We start from the raw sequence: 18,353 nt of genomic DNA on the forward strand, positions 1-18,353 counted from the left end.
TTGGTAGTTTTGTATTGAGCACTGACTGCCTCCTTGGCCGTGGTCTGAGAGCATTTTGAGTCTGTTCACACTGATATAGACTCATAACAATAGCATTAAAGAAAGTGAAAATATGAAACAATAATAGGCTAATCAGGACGAGTCAGGCCTCCACTGTGACTCTGTGTAAATAAATTGTTAGTGATTTAAATAAACAGTGTAGCTGGAGATCACTCACAGCGTTCCTGTCCGCAGATGAACGTGATTTTTATGTAGCGTGTTCCCCTATCATTGACATTGCTGTCATAGCGACGTTGACTGCTGGAGAGTGTTGCCTGTGGTTGCGCACAGTTCACACGTTAACATTACGCCGGAAAGCTTGCTGTCAGCTCCTATATCACACATACGGAACGTGTCTCATTTTCTCTTCCAAATGTAGCTGTAAGAATCTGTCTGAGTCAGAAATGAAAATGGACTGACTGTCTGACCCTCGTCTGCCTCGGTTTCACGCTGGCCCAATTACAGCAGATGTGACAGTAATTCATTGATTGAATGTTATTTTGTAATTGCCAATCGTTCTGGGGCTCTGACCTTTAATAAACATCGGTTGCAGACCTTGGGTGATAGTTTGAGACCCCCTGACCTACTGTGTTGCAGTGCACTTGCTGGGTGGAAATGACTGTTGTCCAATTATGGGACCCACTGTCAGGAATACTCCTGCTGCAGTCGACCGCTTAAAACAAAAAGCACAGTGAACCGAGAAAAACTCCAAAACTTGTGTAAATTCCATGACCGTAAGGAAAAATGTAAAAGGGACCAACCTCGGCAAAAATGTGCAATTAGAGAAGTTTTTACTGTAACCTTTACTGACTTACACTGTTTTGGACAAGTAAGGGCAGACAAGTGAGCACATGTTCTGTTGAAAAATAGCTTCCAAACTTCCATGTTTCTATTAAGGCTCTACGACCAAGAAGGATGCGATTAAAACGGGTCATTTTGAGACTAAAGTTCCTCTTTGCAATGCATGCAAATGATTGTTAGCTTGCCTTCAAATTCATATTCAGGACGAACGTCATAAAAAGTAATATTTGTGCTCAAATTGTTATATTTAACAGGTTGATTGACTCTTCAGCGATAGCTCATCTGAATTATCATAGATATGAACATGACTTCATTTACATACATTTTTCATTCCAAGATGACAGGAATCCAATTCAGATCTCGTTATTTTGATGGTCTTTCACAACCCGATGGCCATCAGACCCGTCAAATGTCTGCAGTAAATATTATAGTCTGAGAATGACTTGGTGATGTTACAGAGGCTTATTGTGCTGCCATGAGGCCGAGTACTGATGCTAAAGTTGACAGCTGAGAGCCAGAGTCACAGTATCAGAGCTTCAACTTGTAAAAATTCATATTTTCCCACATCTACTGTCTTCCGTCATTGCCTGTCAAAAGGACCACTGGGGAGAATCGTGAAGGCCTTATTAGAGGATGTGGAGAAAAAATTATTGATGCAAAATCATGCTGCTTTTCACTTCTGTTTCAGCTGTGGAACTTTCTCTCGAGTCTCCTTCTTTGATTTTCTCAATGTTGAATTCATAGAGGTCTTCAGTCATGTTTTTAAAAATGTTAATGCTGGTCTTAGTCTGGTTATGTGTTGGCTGCGGAGGTAAAGGTAATCCACTTCTATTACTACTACTCCTTCGTTCCCCTCTGCACAGGATGTGTTCAGGCGCAGCTCTGCTGTGCGTGACACCCGGGCAGCGCTCACAGCTCAACACTGTAGGCATGAAGCGTGAAAAGATGTGTCTGATCGATTGAGATAGAAGCGGATCTGTTCCATCATAAACACATGACACAGATGACTGAAAAACAATTCCTTTGAAGACGTGCTATTCAGTCAGCATGAATTCAGGATGAAATTAACTTGTTTTAAATGTGATAAGAACATTAGCTATGGCTCTCATCCATAACATCTGAAAGTTGGATTTATTTTTCACAGATCTGGTACTACACCAATGGGATCCTTCGGGAAGCGGGCTTTGCCGAGAAGGTTCTCCCCTACATCACACTGAGCACCGGGGCCATAGAGACTTTGGCTGCCATCATCTCGGTGAGCGTTGAACTTCAAATCAACCAATAATGCTTTTTTCTTATTGTTATTCTGTAGGGCTGCTTTTCATATAAATACTCACAAGGTATGTTTTGTTTTATTTAAAGGGTGGTCTTTAAGGGTGTCATTAAAATCTTCCAGTCTTCATGCTATCATGCATGGTACCAAAGCTGTCAGGGGTTTGATTTTACCATCAGCTACTTTCTAATATTAGATTATTGTCTGTAGTTTAATTGAAAAAGATATCTTTGTTAGCAATCTCCATGCACGTATGTGACAATATGTAGGTAAATTATTATTGAAATATCAATGTGAAGAGAAAGAGTGTGATGTTTGTGGTGTATGGGCATTATTTAATTTCATTATTATTTTTCTTTTATCTTCATCTCTCATCTCTGAACCCGACACCAAAATTAGCCTTTTATATGGCTGATTCTTTCAATTCCACATCCACCACCAAGGTTGGTGGATGTGGAGGAGCTTGCCTCAAGCATTGTGAGCTCAGTTGACACGAAAAAGCACAGCTCTCAGCAGTTGTACATTCCCTCCCTGGCAGCTGATCGGTGGCTAAATGAAGCAGAGAGCACTTGGCATCAGACAGCTCAGATGAGCAATCATCAGGTGGGAGTGTCTCTGTTGACAGCTTGTTAATGTAGCATCCCACACCTGAGCATTAGGTGATGATTTACAAGCAATGATTACTGTACACAACACACTAATCAAATACAAAACATAGTAGTAGAATAAAACCACTAACAAAGCTGCTTTTCTGACATTTATTGTGCATCCTCAAAAACAAAAGCAGCATCATGCACAAGAGAGGAGTCCCGCTGCAGCTTGCAGATGCCTTATCCTCCGCTGTAGGTGGGAGGGTAAGATTTACTGCAGTTATCTGCATCACATCTTACGCTCCCAGCAGACGGCTGTGAATGACTTGTTTTCTGAGACACGGACTGGTGTGAGACTATTGTTAATTGTAGATTTGACAAAGAAAAAGGAGTTGATTATTCGCTGTATTCAGGACGTCCTACTAAAACAGTAAAGCTGTGGGTCATAAAACCGACACATTTAACTGAAAGATGATATAAAGCTCTGCAGAGCTGAGGGCAACTGCCGAGACGGCTGATACCCTGGGTTTCTCACTGTGAGCGGCACCTTTCACATTACATATGCTGTAGTCGTCTGACCCTTTGTTAATATAAAGATACAGATTAGAGCATCGTAAACTTTTTACACGCTTTATTTTGTCATTGGCCTCCTCTGTGTCTAAGAGTGTTCTAGAGATGTAATGTAAATGCACGAAACCGAATTTCATTTCCTGAGTTTTGTTCCCAGAAACCAAACTCTGGGGATCTTTAGTTCCTGAAATTTTCTGGTTAAAAGGTTTAGCAGTTTGACCCACCTGTGCATCAGGATGAATTTCTGTGCATTAAGCGTTACATTTCAAAAAAGATACAGCAGCAGTACAAAATGCACCACAAAGCTGATCTTTGGTCTGCGGCAGTGAGGGGATCCTACTGAGTGACTTAGCTGCGAGGTGACTGTCTTCAAACACCAGCTTGTACTCCTCAAATCAGACTGGGCTAATGATTCAGGCTGTGAATCTATTTCCAGTCTCCACGTTCACTCCATTCACAGCAGAACATAAACTGTAAGCACTTTGTCGAAATATTGTCTGTTTATGCCAGTAACATATGTTTTACTGTTAGTAAGAGAAGTCTCCGTTGTGCAGTTTCTTTCGTTTTGTAAAAACATAGAATAACATCTCACAGTAACATTCCTCAGAGATCTGACTTGACTTGAGTTTGTTATTGTGAAGCTCCCTGACACAAAGAATATACGGGTCTTTGTTTTTCAGATTATTTCCATGCACATGCATTTTCTGCTTTTCCTACATAAAATAAGTATATCTGACAGCTGGAGCTTGCTCTAAAATATGGAGTATTAATTAAATGAAGTTGTTCGGCGATGACGCATGAGTGTTTCCACTGCAAATGATATGCAGCCACATGCACCCCAGACCACCTCAGCTAGTGGTCTGAGTGATCAGATCACAATGTGTCTTGGTGGATGTTTACGCTTGTATTAAGGGTTACCCCCTTGTGAGAGGATCACCAAGACTCATGCTAATGGCAGGTGTAAACAGGGTCAGAGAGCGCTCATGTAGATGAGAGAGAGGGAGCGAGTGAGTGTGGACAAAGTGTGGACGTGATGCAAAAACTTTCTAGGGCCATTGTTTCTGTAAAGTTCTCTTGTTTGTGAGTTAAATGTATGCACTAACCTGCAGACTGGACTCTCTACTAACAGTGACACACAGAGTGACGGCTTACTCATGTGAACAGGTCCAATGTGGGTTGAATGCACATTTGAAATATCCACGTGGTATATAGGGCTTGAGTATGAAAAGGCTGTATCTTCACTACACTGCATTTTCATAAACCAAGGGTCTCTCGCCCATGATCAGGCGCCGTCTCACTGCCTCTTCTTGGAGGTTGTGCGTAATGAACTGCGTAATGAGGCACCAAACTGGACGAAAGCCGAGTGAAAGCTGTGAGAGGAAGCTTTGATACAAGCACGAGAAAGGGTGGGTTACTAGATGAGAGAGGCTGAATTGCCTTTAATACATGAGAGACATACACAGTACTCAGAAGTGCCAACGATGCTATCAATATGCATTGATTTGGCCAAATGTAGCATGTAGCCTAGAATGCAGCATGCAGACAAAGGCAAAAATACCTGGAGGTTGCACTGATTCAGAAAAAGTTTCCTGTATCCATCTGACCAGTCCAACTCACCTGCTGTGTCCCACAATGCAAAGTGCAGGAACTGTCACAGGTTGATTTACTTTAATTTATTGTAAGTACCATTTATAACTTCTTTGCTAATTTAATTTTGTGTAATGACAACTTACACCTGTGAGTAGGCCATCGCCTATCTGTAGTGACCGTATCGCTACATTTGTCCAACTACAGATAACACAGTCATAAGATTTAAGTTAAGTAAAGCCTGCTAACTAATGTTTATCACAGGGAGACAGCAATGCTAACCTCAGTGAGCTGTCAATAAGAAAACAACACAACATAAAAAACTTAGATATAACATGAAGCTTTATTTATTCAGTTTTTTTGTTTATAGGGGCAGATCAGTGGCTGGTGAAATGCTGCCCAAAAAGCATTTGAGGACGTTTTTAATAGTTACTTAGCTAGCTCGCTAGGTGGACTTTTAAAGTGGTATTTGTGTTGCCCTAGTTGCCATTAAGATAAGAGATAAGATAAGATCAACTTTATTAATTATGGGGAAATTTGGTGTTACAGGCAGCATCAATAAAAATAGCAATCGTAAAGGCAATGGAAAATAATAGATACAAAATATTGACTACATATTTACATTTTATGCAAAAGACACAGTGTCACAGTGGAAGTAAAAATATTTATGCATAGTGTATTTAAGGAAAAAGGAATGGAATATTGCACAGCTCATAGCATGTATGAGATGGATATTTAAAGTAGTGCAGAGAAAAACAGTATGTGTGTGAGCACAGTGCTACATTATACAATGCCTGAGGTAAATAACCTGACGGCTGATGGAATGAAGGACCTGTATTAGCGTTCCAGCTTGCAGAGTGGATGCAGCAGTCTGTTGCTGAAGGAGCTGCTGAGGGCCCCTACTTTGTCATGCAGAGGGTGGGAGGGGTTGTCAATGATCGACGTCGGCTCGGCTTCACATACTGCGGTCTGTGGTGAGGTAGTCCATGGTCCATGCAGCCAGTTGGCAGTTGAAAGCACTGGAGAAGTCAAAAAACACGACCCTCACTGTGCTCCCAGTGCTCTCCAGCTAGATAAGAGATCTGTGCAGCAGGTAGATGATTGCGTCTTCCATATACTAGGTATCTAGTTCATATTGCATAGTGCATTCATCAGCAGTACGCAGCAGGCAATTTCAAATACAGCCTTAGAGTTACTGCACAATAGAAGTTTTATTGATGTTTAGAGAGACAGAGCACCTGCACCAGAGACCTTAAACCTAACCCTCTTGAGCAGTAACTCTTGCTCCATCATGCACCTTCAACCACAATAATAACATGTACATCTCTCACGTTCATTAGTTTCCTCTCACCGTTTCCTCTCGCCTGTGTTCCAGTTTATCTCGTACTGCGCATGTGATGAAGTGGATCAGATCTATTACTGTGGCTTCAAATTATGCTATAGCCATAAACTGTTCTGGCTTTGCTTTGGAACAGTATCTCAGCCACTGTCAGGAAAAAGCAAACACATACAAGACAGAATATCCTCTGAGAGCAGCCTCAAGAGCTTCATGGACCTGTGTTATTATTTCATTGCCACTGAACAGATCCCATTGGTATGAGCCGCATATGAGCCGCATGTTCTCAATCAGGGACGCTTTGACGTCTGATAAGAAAGATTAATTTGATTTGTGGTTCTGGGAGCTTCATATATTTATGAGATTTTAATCAATGTCTACACCTGCCTTTAAAAAGTGACTTTTTTCATTTAGGTGGCAAACATTTCAAAGATGAGGTTTAATCTTCAAATCCTCTGATATGTGCTTCTTAATATGACAAACTGAATACACCACAGGGTGCATTTAGCTGTAGCTCTAATTCCATTAGTAATGCCTTTACACCACACAGCTGCCAACACACCAACAAAAAATATAAATATTCAGATTTTCATGTTCCAGATCAAGAGGGGGAAGAAACGCTCACACCAGAAATCTCAGTGTACACAGTGGCAGGTCAGCTGCAAACTCTGCCCCCTTTCTGTAAACACTGAAAATCTGTCAGGAGAGATTATTTTGCTTTTTGGTGTTAATGAGTTTTGGGAGTACCCAGGCACCATCTTTCCTGGCAATGCTCTGAAGAGCAACTGAGATTTGCTCTAGGATTACAGGCAAGACCGAAGGAGAAGGTGATCGCTTCTGCACTGTGGTTTCAGAATGAGAATGTTGTGTGTATGTGGCGTATTATGTTATATCACCTGGAACAGTTTGGACCTGTATCGTCCAGGTTACTTTATTATTCCTGGAAGGGATTTAGCTTTGAATGATACCAAGTGTTTTATTTTACATAATGTAAGGATGTCCATTCAGCACTGAGCATGTTATCCACAGGGATTCCTCATTCATTATTTGCGACTTCCCATGAATCCGTTGTTCTTGTGCATGATGCCATAGATAATGTTGCAGGTACCAAATCCCATTCAGTGCTCACAAGGCATCTTCTCCTCCATACTAGTCATGAGCTGCCTTTGATTGGTTGTAACAATGTGAGTGTATGTGGTGACTTACTGTGAAAATGACTGTGCACACATGTGGTTTTAGAAGTGAACCAGTGGCTGTATCACAAGTGACAAAACCTAGACAGCGTAATTTAGATGTAAATTATTATAAGAATGTCTGCTTTCTTTGCATGGCAACATCTTTTATTCAACATGTGTGAATGCCATGCAGGTCCGTCGCTGTGCGCCATGATCGACATTTAACAGAATATCTGACGGACATAAACAGGCTACAGTCTTCTTAGCTGGCCGCTGGAATAATTGGTTTAGGTATAATTGGCCAAAATTTTACACTGTAATTAAAAAATCACCTCCACAGAGTGTAACATGATTAAGCTGTAAAGGCGGTGCTTGTCCTCGGACTAGGACAACCAAATGTGTTATGTCCTCCAAAGATAAATTAACACCTTCTGTCTTCAGCAGCTTATTAAGGGAATCGCGTAGCTGCTTGGGGCAGTTTTGCACCTCCAACACAAGGACATGAGTTTCTTGTTGCAGGTCACTTGTACTGTATGGTGGAAATGTACCACTTCTCTTTATTATCAGAGGACTATCGGGTGGAGTGTGCAGGTTTTTAAGGGAAGGAAAACACTTAATAATGGACGCTCTAAATGTGTCTGACTGCAGTATGTGTGTTATGGTGCATTCAGGCTGAACGCAAAACCAGTTTTTTCCTTGTGTTACTTGTGTGTGTTAAGCTTTCAAGTAACTGTGGGACCATTCAAGTCTATTCACATTACGCATGCAAGAAACGTGATAAATCACTAAAAATCAACCCGTGTGTTTATTTCAGTTCAGCATCCACTGACCTCAGCCCTCACCATAGAAACCTGCTCTTGCTGTTTTCCGCCAGTCCCTCTCCTTTCCCCTTCTCCACTGTTTGCTCATGAAGTAAATTACATTTCTTCTCTAGTCAGCCATCAACATTGAGAGAGAGACTAATTACAAACATCCAGCAGTGGAGGTCGGCACCTTGGCGACAGGTTGACAAGCAAGAATGAAGATAAATCCAAATAAACTCTGAGCTCTCCTCCTGCCTGTAAATGGCTCCGGCCATTAGCCCTGTGACACACTGGCAACCTGTTCCTATTGCTCTGACCATGCATGCCGGGATGGTCTCGACCACACTGAACAATGTAAGAGGCCGTAGAAAAGCATTTGGAAACCTATAAGGAAGGAAGACCTTTAAGTGTTAGCATTTTTGTAAGAAGAAAATTACTGGAAGCTGCAGGAACTGTCTTTAAGACTAAATTTTCAAATTTTACAGGTGGCCCAGTGGTCTTTTAAACCCTAACCCCACTTGACACGCTTGTCAACAGCAAGGAGATATCCACACATCTTCAAAATGAATCTGGGTACCTACAGGTTTGTCCATAACCAGACCATCATGTGCAGTAGAATTTCTTTCTCCTGTGTCTGCTGGATAAAAAATGCTGCTGGTAATCATCAGTGAAAGACTTCGGACAAGGTTTTGGGCTTTTGACACAGTAGGTCAGAAGTTTATGCCTCCTTATTTAGGATTAGATGACTCTTAAAGTGCACACAGACTGAACCCAAAGCAAATTTCCACTGACTCTGTGAGTGTGTTGGCATGCAGTAGTTTTTAATTTTAAAACCTACCAGCGACTCCAGTTGTTTTGTCTTATTTTCCTCCAGATCGTCTCCTTTTGTGTTCCCATCCGTGCGTTCGTGGAATGATGTCATACAGCTCCAGATAACCATGAATTTTTTCGTGGTGTTAAAATGTTTACAAGCCAAGCGTCTTCACCACAGTTCACGTTGCCTGGAGTGAATTTTATCCGTTCGTGTCCCCTCGCATCTGTTCATGTCTTTCCATTGGCTTTGTATGCATTCATGCTGCCTTTGAATTTTGCATCTCATTAAATATGAATGCATCATTAAGCATCAAACAAAGACTTGTTTATTCTGCCTTTTACTAAGCTCTATTTAACTCTATTATTCATTCTATTTCACAATCTCTTCTGTTGCTTTTGATCTTTTGAACACATTATGAAAAAAGAAAAAAACATCACAATGTATGATTACTTAATGCAAAATGCTATCTGCTGAGCTCCTGCCCCCCTCTCTAGTGCCCTACTGAGCCATCGCCCTTTTACTGCGGCACACTTGTCACTATACGACTTGCTAACACACAAGAACTGTGGAATGTGTGCCACCCCACATTAAATCACACACATCGGACCATGTCGTCACACTCTCTAGCCCTTTGGCAAATTAAAGTCTAAACACAAACAAATTATCACAGAATACAAAAACTGAACTTGTGGTAGCAGGGAAGCATTTCAAATAACGGTCCTATAGTATACACTGTATAATAGTATATATTAGTAATACACTGACAAAACTGAACCACAACTACCGCAAACAGCTTCCTCTGCAGGCAGGAAAACAAGCCCTGATATCTTCAGCTATACTCGCTGTCTGCACGCCCCAGCAGGGATAATGTAAAGCAGTGCAGCAGCCTCTGACAATGTACGAGGCAAACATGTCAAATTTGCGCGTTCATTGTGAGGTGCATTCTTCACCGGTGTGAAAACAATCAAACCGTCATTGTCAGTGTCTCTTAATGCGACAGATTTCCTCGTTCAGAGTCTCTGCCGAGGGTTTTTTAGCAGGGATGGTGCAAAGACTGCGGCGCATGTGAAGGGCCAACAGTGCCTCGAGCTGTGGCCAGTTGTCTGTAAGGGCTCATCTACTTCTTGATGTCATGAATAATAACGTCCAGATACTTTGGTGCCAACTTCTGAGGCCTGAAGTCACCAGTCTGACCTCTGTCAAGCTTGCCAAGAAGTGATATTGGGTTGCGTTTATTATTGTGCAAGAGCCGTCGTTTGTTTCAGCTTCATCAGTAGTTCATGATGTTATTTGTGCACCAAGTCCTGGAAACACATTCAAGCAGTTACAGTGACAGTTTTGATTCTGGTGTATTCACAGTAGTGTCATTGATACATCAACATAAGATGAAGATTTGAGTGCTCTAAGAGGAGATCTTTGAGGCACCCTGTGTGTCTGGACATACTGAAACAATGACAATGAAACAATGTTTGAAACACACATTCAAGCCCTGAGGGGCGAGTGCATGATGTTCAAAAGGTTATAAACAACCTTCATGTACACAGATGAGTGAACACCAAAATGAAAGAATCAGAGGTTCATTCCATAACACCCACACCTGTCTCTCAGGTCTCATATCGTATTGGTGGTGGCACATATATATTCCTACAGTCACCACACACCTCACTTCTGTTCCCACTCTCTGTCATACAGGCTCTCTCTCTCTCTCTCTCTCTCTCACACACACAGGCTCATAAATATTCAGTACCTTACACTTTCAGGGACCTTAATGAGCTGCGGCTTTGCTGGTGGTTGGTGTGTGTGTGGCTGCAGTGTGGGTAGTGTCTGGGACAGAAACGTCCTATGCCTTCAGGGACTTGTGGGATGTGTGGGGATCCACACACACAGACATACACACACACACACACACACACACACACACACACACACACACAGAGTGAATTCCAATGCTCTTGGAGGCAGTTCAAATCTAAAACAGATACGTTGTGTAGCATAACCTGCTGCCAATGGAACACTGTTCAAAATAAGAAAATAAAGTCAATGCAAACTTTGGAACAGTGGAAATGTCTATCTTGATCTTGATCCAGTTTTCTTGTCCAAAGATTCATATTCCACAAATACCAGTGACCTTTTTTTACGGTCTCATGAAATCCCACCGGTTAGGCGAGCTGAGGGCAGTTTCATGAATACTTTAATGCTCTGAGGCCATGATTGAAGAAGGGGTGCAGCTGTGGTCAAGGCCTTGCTCTGGGCTCAGTCTGGGCTTAAAGGTGGCTGCGAATGAGTCAGCCCTCCATCCCATGTCCCACGCTGCATCCATGGCCAAGTAGAAAGACAACAGGGTGCAGAGCGAGAAGTGCTTGTGGAATAATTGATGAGCAACATGCAGTTTTGTGTGTGTGATTGAATCTTGATTTGTATGTCACCGTATGCGTACCATATGATCCATTATGTATAGGACATTCTCCACCAACACCCTCCGTAGAATTTACTCGTGGTTTGAAGGGTTAAGCAAATAAATGTGACAGGCTGCCTCTTCCGTCAGCAAATCTTTGCTTTCAAATTACTTCTCATGTTTGTCTGCGGTCATGTTCAATAACGTTGCCATATGGCACACACAGTATGATCTAGAAAGCTGAGAAAATGCACAAAATCTCAAGCAGATGGCAACATATCGATCACACATTTTTCAGCTGCTGCGCGAAAACAACTGAAAATCCCGTTATAAGACTAAGCGGCCGTTCAAACCAGAAACAGCTCTGCGTTAAAATAACATAAGGGGCTGTGGTGTGGCTGGCGGGGAAGCTTTGTGTACCAGTGAGACACTGAAGTATGATGTGTAATAGAGGTAGGATTTAACAGCAACACATAGCATATGACAATTGCAAGTGCTTTGGGGTTAATATTGATGTGAGCATGCAAACGTGTTCAGAGTGGCATGCAGCTTTGCAGGTATTTGATCATTAAACAATGAAAATTGCAAATTGAAATTTTGACCCGATGTTGGCGCTAAACGAAAAGCTGAGTGATCACCAAAGTCAGTAGGATTCATCCTCTGGGGATCTTGAATGGCAGTACTAAATTTCATGCATGACATTGTCATCTGCTTGCATGGCAAACAAATAGCTTTATAATCAGACAGAAATTGTATAGGAACCACTTGACATGAGCATGTACTTTGTTTTTTGTCCTCAGGGCTTAGTGATAGAACGAATCGGGAGGAAGCCCCTGCTCATATTTGGCTTCTCTGCCATGGCCGTGTTCTTCAGCCTGCTCACAGTGTTCCTCAATATCCAGGTAAGCCTCCCTCCCTCCTCTTCACTGACCTCATTCTAGACATATCATAAGTGTGGACGTGTCACAATGCACATAGGCGCTCAGTGCTGTGGCCCAATTATACTGCGAACAAAATGCCATCAGGATTCCTACTCTGAGGGAATGAGGGAATGAGGCTATTATACCTCCACACTACCAAAATATACATTGTGTGTGTGTATTGTGTGTGTAGGTATATATATATATATATATATATATATATATATATATATATATATATATATTTCTCACATTTCTCACATTATGACACTTTAATCAGGAGAACTTGCTCAAGACAAGAAATAAATGTTATATCACACAAATGTACTGATTACATTTTCCTGAATTCATTGTTTGATGTTTGCTGCTTAAAGAAAATACAAAATAAAATATAGGATGTAGCTGTTAATTATTTTTTTCCCCAGTAATATTTACTGCGATATTCCTGCTCAGGATTTCTAACTCAGAGACATCGTGATTATGGTCATTGCAGTATCTCCACTCTCGCTCTCTCTCACACAGAACAGTGTGTCATGGATGCCCTACCTCAGTTACGTCTGTATACTGGCTGTGATCGCGTCCTTTTGCTCCGGGCCAGGTAAAACTACTGACCTACATTACTGGCTGAGATTTGTTCTTCTTTCTCTTTCCTGATTTCTCTGATCTTTTTTCCACAATCCTTCCCGAAGTGCTGCACTTCATTTGAAACTGCACTTAAAAGAGATTAAATAAATACTCTGCAGATTTGATCAGTAATTCAGTGAAACAGTTGCTGAATAATCAATGTGAGCGACATCACTCTCGTCCTCTCTTTTACAACTGGCGATGGAGCTGTATTTGCAGTGCTTTTTCTCCTCCTTGGAATAATCGGCCGACCAGTGCGTCAGTAATTAGAATCACAGTCGCAGCTGCTGTCATATATTAGCACACTAAACAGCAGCTACAGAGTACATACATGACACGGCACTGCAGCTGCACAGGGGACAGTGTGAGTGTGCACAGTTGGTCTTGGTGGGAGGTTGACTTTGAGTTTCAAGGTGAGGCGATTGCTGTCACCGCACATATACGTCCGCTCTGAATAATAATGTCTCCAGGGAGCGTTAATCCAGCAAAGTGCTTCAGTGTATCAGCATGTGATGAACAGTGGAGTAGTAGAAAGTGTGGAAACACTGACACATAGAGAACAGGCTAATTGATGAAGCACATTGGTTTTTCTAGTCCAATCTACAGAATAATTGTTAACCATTGTATGTTATGTTGAACCTTGAACGTTCCTTACGTTCAGACTTTATGTTTCTTCACATTTTCAGTTTTATGCTGTGATAGTGTTGTAGTTAAGGTTCAGAAAACACTTAGCATAACGGAAAGCATTATTTTTGGGCTTAAAATACCCAATTGTGTTGCCAGAGACATGGCTCAAACAGTGGTCTGCTGCTTGGCAATCATGATGCCTCCACCTCCTCTTGATGAGAGGCTCTGTTCATATACATGTACTGGTAATCTGTTCTTTGACACTTTGTTATCTGTTAATATGACACATGTGAAATGTTAAAATGTAACATGTACTTGGTTTGCAGAAACATAGAATGGCTGGTGAGCTGGATGTTTCTCAGGCCGTGTTTTTTTTATTGTTCAGTGCCTTGCTCAGGTGCACTTCTGTGGTGACCGTCGAGGGAAAAGTGATCCTTCCTTGTTTATTCGACTGCACAGCAATGATTTATGGCCTATTGAAACGAATGAAGCCCCCCACTTCTTAGGAATGGTGAATGACTGGGAGGGAAAAGGAGGAAATTCACATGAGAGATGACCTCAGTGGTGCTTTCAGCTTGTGCGTGGAGGAACGAGGAGCCACACTTCCTCTTAAGTTGTTTCACCATGGAAACAGTGGCCCAGATACTTCAAAGTTTGATGAAAACACAAAGATTATGGGGCACTGACAGCGAAAGAGGGAGACTTTTCCTTTTGATATGAATCAAAGGGCAGAGCTGCCATATGTTTGTAATAGTGTGTAGTTGTTGCTTATCTAATCAGACACTTAATTCTTGATACCTTATCTAATAAAAAGTATGTAATATTTTCATCACTGATATCAATACCGATATCACTATTTTTCATTATCAAAAGCAGGTAATGTACTATGTTAATGACTTATTTACGTGCATGCTTGAACACATTTAAAGACAGTTTTAATGTTCATCATGTGAATTATCTGAACTGAAGTCGTGACCACTGCACCCACACACGAAACAGCTGCAGACATGCAAATATTGCAGCACTGAGGAGAGTGTGGCCAGGATGGGATTGATCATGGACCAATTTTATCTTTGTATCAATTCTATTGATGGTAGCATCAATACACAAAACAAGGCTTTGTTTCAGTGGTATTGATCTTTCGAGTATCGTACATTCCTGTAAATCTGTGCACATGTAGGGCTGCTACAGGCTTTAAAGGACCAAATGCAGAGGTTTGTTTGTCTGTCTGTCTTCCTCCCTTTGTTTCCTTTTTGAGACTAACTAACTTATGTGTTAACTAAGATATGAATATGTTTCTGCGACCCCTGCACCATCACTCTCTCTTCCACCCTGCGCTCTCTCTTTGTCCCTGCTGCAGCTGCAATAACAAAATCAAACTCTATGGGCACCCATGTTTGTTCTAAAGATGTCTATTCAAAGAATGTGCTCATGCATAAGAAAACATAAACTACTAATGTTGACCTCTATAGATCTCACAACATTTTGTAATCATTTAGGGTGGTTTTCTCAAATGAAGCTTTGAGTATCATCCTTATCAATGCAACAACTCTGTGCAACCAGTCCGGCGGTTTACAGTTCTCCAAAACAAGTACGAAGTACATAGTATTAGTTAGATACAAACAACTCATATCAGGAACGGCATATTGGTGGTGATGGCACCCCAAACTGGAGGCTACAACGTCTGTGCATGTGTGTGTGCGCTCATTTGCATGGTTAAACAGATTAAAAAGTCTTGCATAAGAACAAATCATAAGTACAAGCTGCTGGTGCCTTGAGTCCGAATGTCTTAGCAAATTAGCAAGAGTTGGATAAATGGTTCTATTTACTTAATGCTCACATGGAAAAATATACTGTATGTGTACAGATATATGTGCTGTTTACAGTGAGATGCACTGTAATCTCTGGCAGCACATTTCCTCTGTTGCATCTTTCAATTACAGAGGCTGGTTTGCTCTGAATGCATTGTGCGTATTGTGCATTATGACCCAATTGAGATATGCGTTTATCAAACTTATGAAGCTTCACACTGAAAATTAGTTGATGGATCAAGGCTGTGGGTCTTTATTATGTAGTTTCCCTGGCAGCAATGTTCCAGAAAGGAAAAGTCCAAAGGACATAAGTTTTAATTCATTCGCTGTGTCTCAGCACCCCCTTTGAAGAAAAAAAGAACAACAATGGCATACTGGAAGTCTTGGGACATCTGACCAGCCACTTTACCACCTACTGAGATGATTATAGGCTGGAGTGAAATAGGTTAAATTGAAATCTTGGTGCTGAATAGTGTTATTTTCTTCCCTCTGCAGCAGTCAGGTCTGCAGCAAAGACGTGGAAGTTGTTTTCAGTTGTGTGAATGTCTGTTAAAGTGGAGTATCGCACCTGCTTGTGTTCAGGTTTGATTCCACATGGTTTATGCTTGATTTTAATGGAGGAACACACCAACAGTAAGTCAGTGTGGAGCATTAAGTGGATGTATTTTGAATGGCTTGTTTGTGTGTTCATACTTTACACAGATGAACATGTAATATTTAATTGATTCATTAATTACATATAAACTTTATAGGATCAGTGTCTGACTGAACAAACACCCCTCAGGTTGAGTATGATCTGTATTAGAAGATGAGGTTTGAACAGTTAATACTCTGCAGCATATTCAGAAGAATTATTTGTGCGGTGTGGTTTCTTATGATCAAAGTATCTACACAATGTTCCACCCCCTCCACTCAACACCCTTGAAAGTGTGTTAAATATCAGGTGTGAACACAGCCAAACTCTTCATCTGCCATCAGAGCTGCAATGTTTGATATGTCTGCATATGTGATTAATACTTTCAGATTGCTGTTGCCCTTGTATCCACTCACTTGTAGATCTGCATGTAATAAAGGACAAGCTTTATATTTTACCCATATGAGCAGTTCAATTTTCGGACCACCTTCATAATTGAAAAAAACGCAGTTACTGTTACCCTAACCACTGGTAGATTGGGAGTGCACAGTGCATTTCCCACTCTCTCTGTGAATGTTATTGTGATTATATTATCCTTTTAACTGTATGCAGTGTTTAGTATATTTTCAAATTCACATGGCACTGTCGTGGGATGAGACAAAAACTACCTCAGGCTGGACGAGCTTTGTTAAAGGCCTGTGCCCCCAAGGGTAATGTCGCAGGCGGTCACACCCGTCACTCGATGATGGATGATGCCAGATCTGAGGAATGTGGGAAAACTGCTCAGATGGTAGAGCTGTTCTTCAGATTACAGTGGAGTAAAATGCGACAAGACGTAAGGCAAAATGGAAAACAGAAAGACTACAGCCTAATGAAGTGTTTAATGAAATCCATAAGTCGTAATAAATTGTTTTTTCAGCAGCAATATCTCGTTGTGACAGATTTGAATTACAGGCTGCTGCTTCCTATGAGTACAGCTCGCTATTTGAGATATTGTTTAGGTGGAGTGATAGTGAGACTAAACCCTATAAAATCCAGCACAGCACTGCGACAAATGACTGTGGTCAGACAAAATCCACGTATGTCAGTGTCAGCTATTATGACACTAGCTATTATATTTACATTTTAGCTATCAACATATCCTGACAAGACAAAAACAGTAATAAATGTATCCTATTAACATATCGTTTGTGTAGCCTTGTTCATCTGTGCTATACAAATCCACTGTACACATCCAAGCCACCTCACTGCATTGGGTGCAATTGCCTTGGACAATGAAATCCATTGTTACTAACGTGAACAAAAGCTAGCCTATAGGGGCTTTGATATTGATACTTAAAACATAGATTATGAGCTCAATTAACACATGTGTCACTGTCACAGTTTTTCCACTTAGACAGTAAAATAGTTCAGATTCTTGCCTCAACTTAAGCAACATTAAATTACACCAGTGCCCAGTGTTTTTTCCTGCAAACTACTGTATGTTTATGTGCTGTTGACATGCACCACACACATGATGTTTAAATGGTGCAGGCAGCTGCTGGAGCCTTAGGTGACAAGTGTTTAGCAAATTGTTGACAAGCAGAGATGTTTTCAGATGGTTTGAGGCGGATGAATGACAAGTGGAACTGACATGAACTGAAGCGTATCCAATCTTCTGCCAAAACCAAAGCTATTGAGGAGCACTTATGGTGCAGATATAGCTCGTCAAGGTTAATTGGGTCCTTTCACTGCTCGTGCTGTAGCAGAAGCCCATTGTATAGGTTTCTGAAGCTAACAATTTTTCAGCTGTCGCCACAGAGACTACTGAACAAATGGTACTGAGATCATACTCAGTTGTAGGGCGTGGAAGTAGTTTATTTACATTATTGCTGCAGAATAGTCCCATTTTGGTATTTCCATTTACTGTTTTTCCAAAGTTCTTGAACTGTGCTGTAACTCAGTTTGCATTTAAAACAAAGAAATCCAAACAGTTGTTGACTTGAAATCAAGTCAAAGCTTCTTCTCTTTTTCGCTTCTCCCAGCAGGCTGACACTGTCATCTCATTAACTGGAAGTCGTCGATTCTTTCTTTCTGACTTTCCTTCTGAGTGTGTCACATTGTGCCGCCTTGTCAAACCAGAGAATCAACAACTCTCCATGAACCTTTTCACAAACATTGCAATGCCGGTGCCGACTGTGTATATGAAGACTTATAAGACCATATATAACAAACTAACAAGACCAGACCTTTCTGCATTCTGCATGGAGATTGTGTTGTCAGTTTTGATGTGTGTTTGTACACATTGCAACAGCTGGAGCTGCTGGTGTACAAGGAGCCACACTGATGCAGGCAAGTCGGTAAATATTAACTCA

General features: G+C 41.3%; 1 protein-coding gene across 2 annotated transcripts in view; it reads left to right on the plus strand.

Moving 5' to 3' along the window:
• The window catches only part of slc2a9l2 (solute carrier family 2 member 9, like 2), a 94,879-nt gene that overhangs the window by 42,690 nt on the left and 33,836 nt on the right, over positions 1-18,353 (plus strand). For both annotated transcript variants that reach the window (XM_041955272.1, XM_041955279.1), the window contains 3 exons: positions 1,985-2,095; positions 12,184-12,285; positions 12,826-12,901. In XM_041955272.1, coding sequence (XP_041811206.1) covers positions 1,985-2,095; positions 12,184-12,285; positions 12,826-12,901 — 289 coding nt within the window. The remainder of the gene's footprint in view (positions 1-1,984; positions 2,096-12,183; positions 12,286-12,825; positions 12,902-18,353) is intronic.

The sequence above is a fragment of the Chelmon rostratus genome, chromosome 2 (assembly GCF_017976325.1).
Source record: "Chelmon rostratus isolate fCheRos1 chromosome 2, fCheRos1.pri, whole genome shotgun sequence".
Taxonomy (NCBI): Eukaryota; Metazoa; Chordata; class Actinopteri; order Chaetodontiformes; family Chaetodontidae; genus Chelmon; species Chelmon rostratus.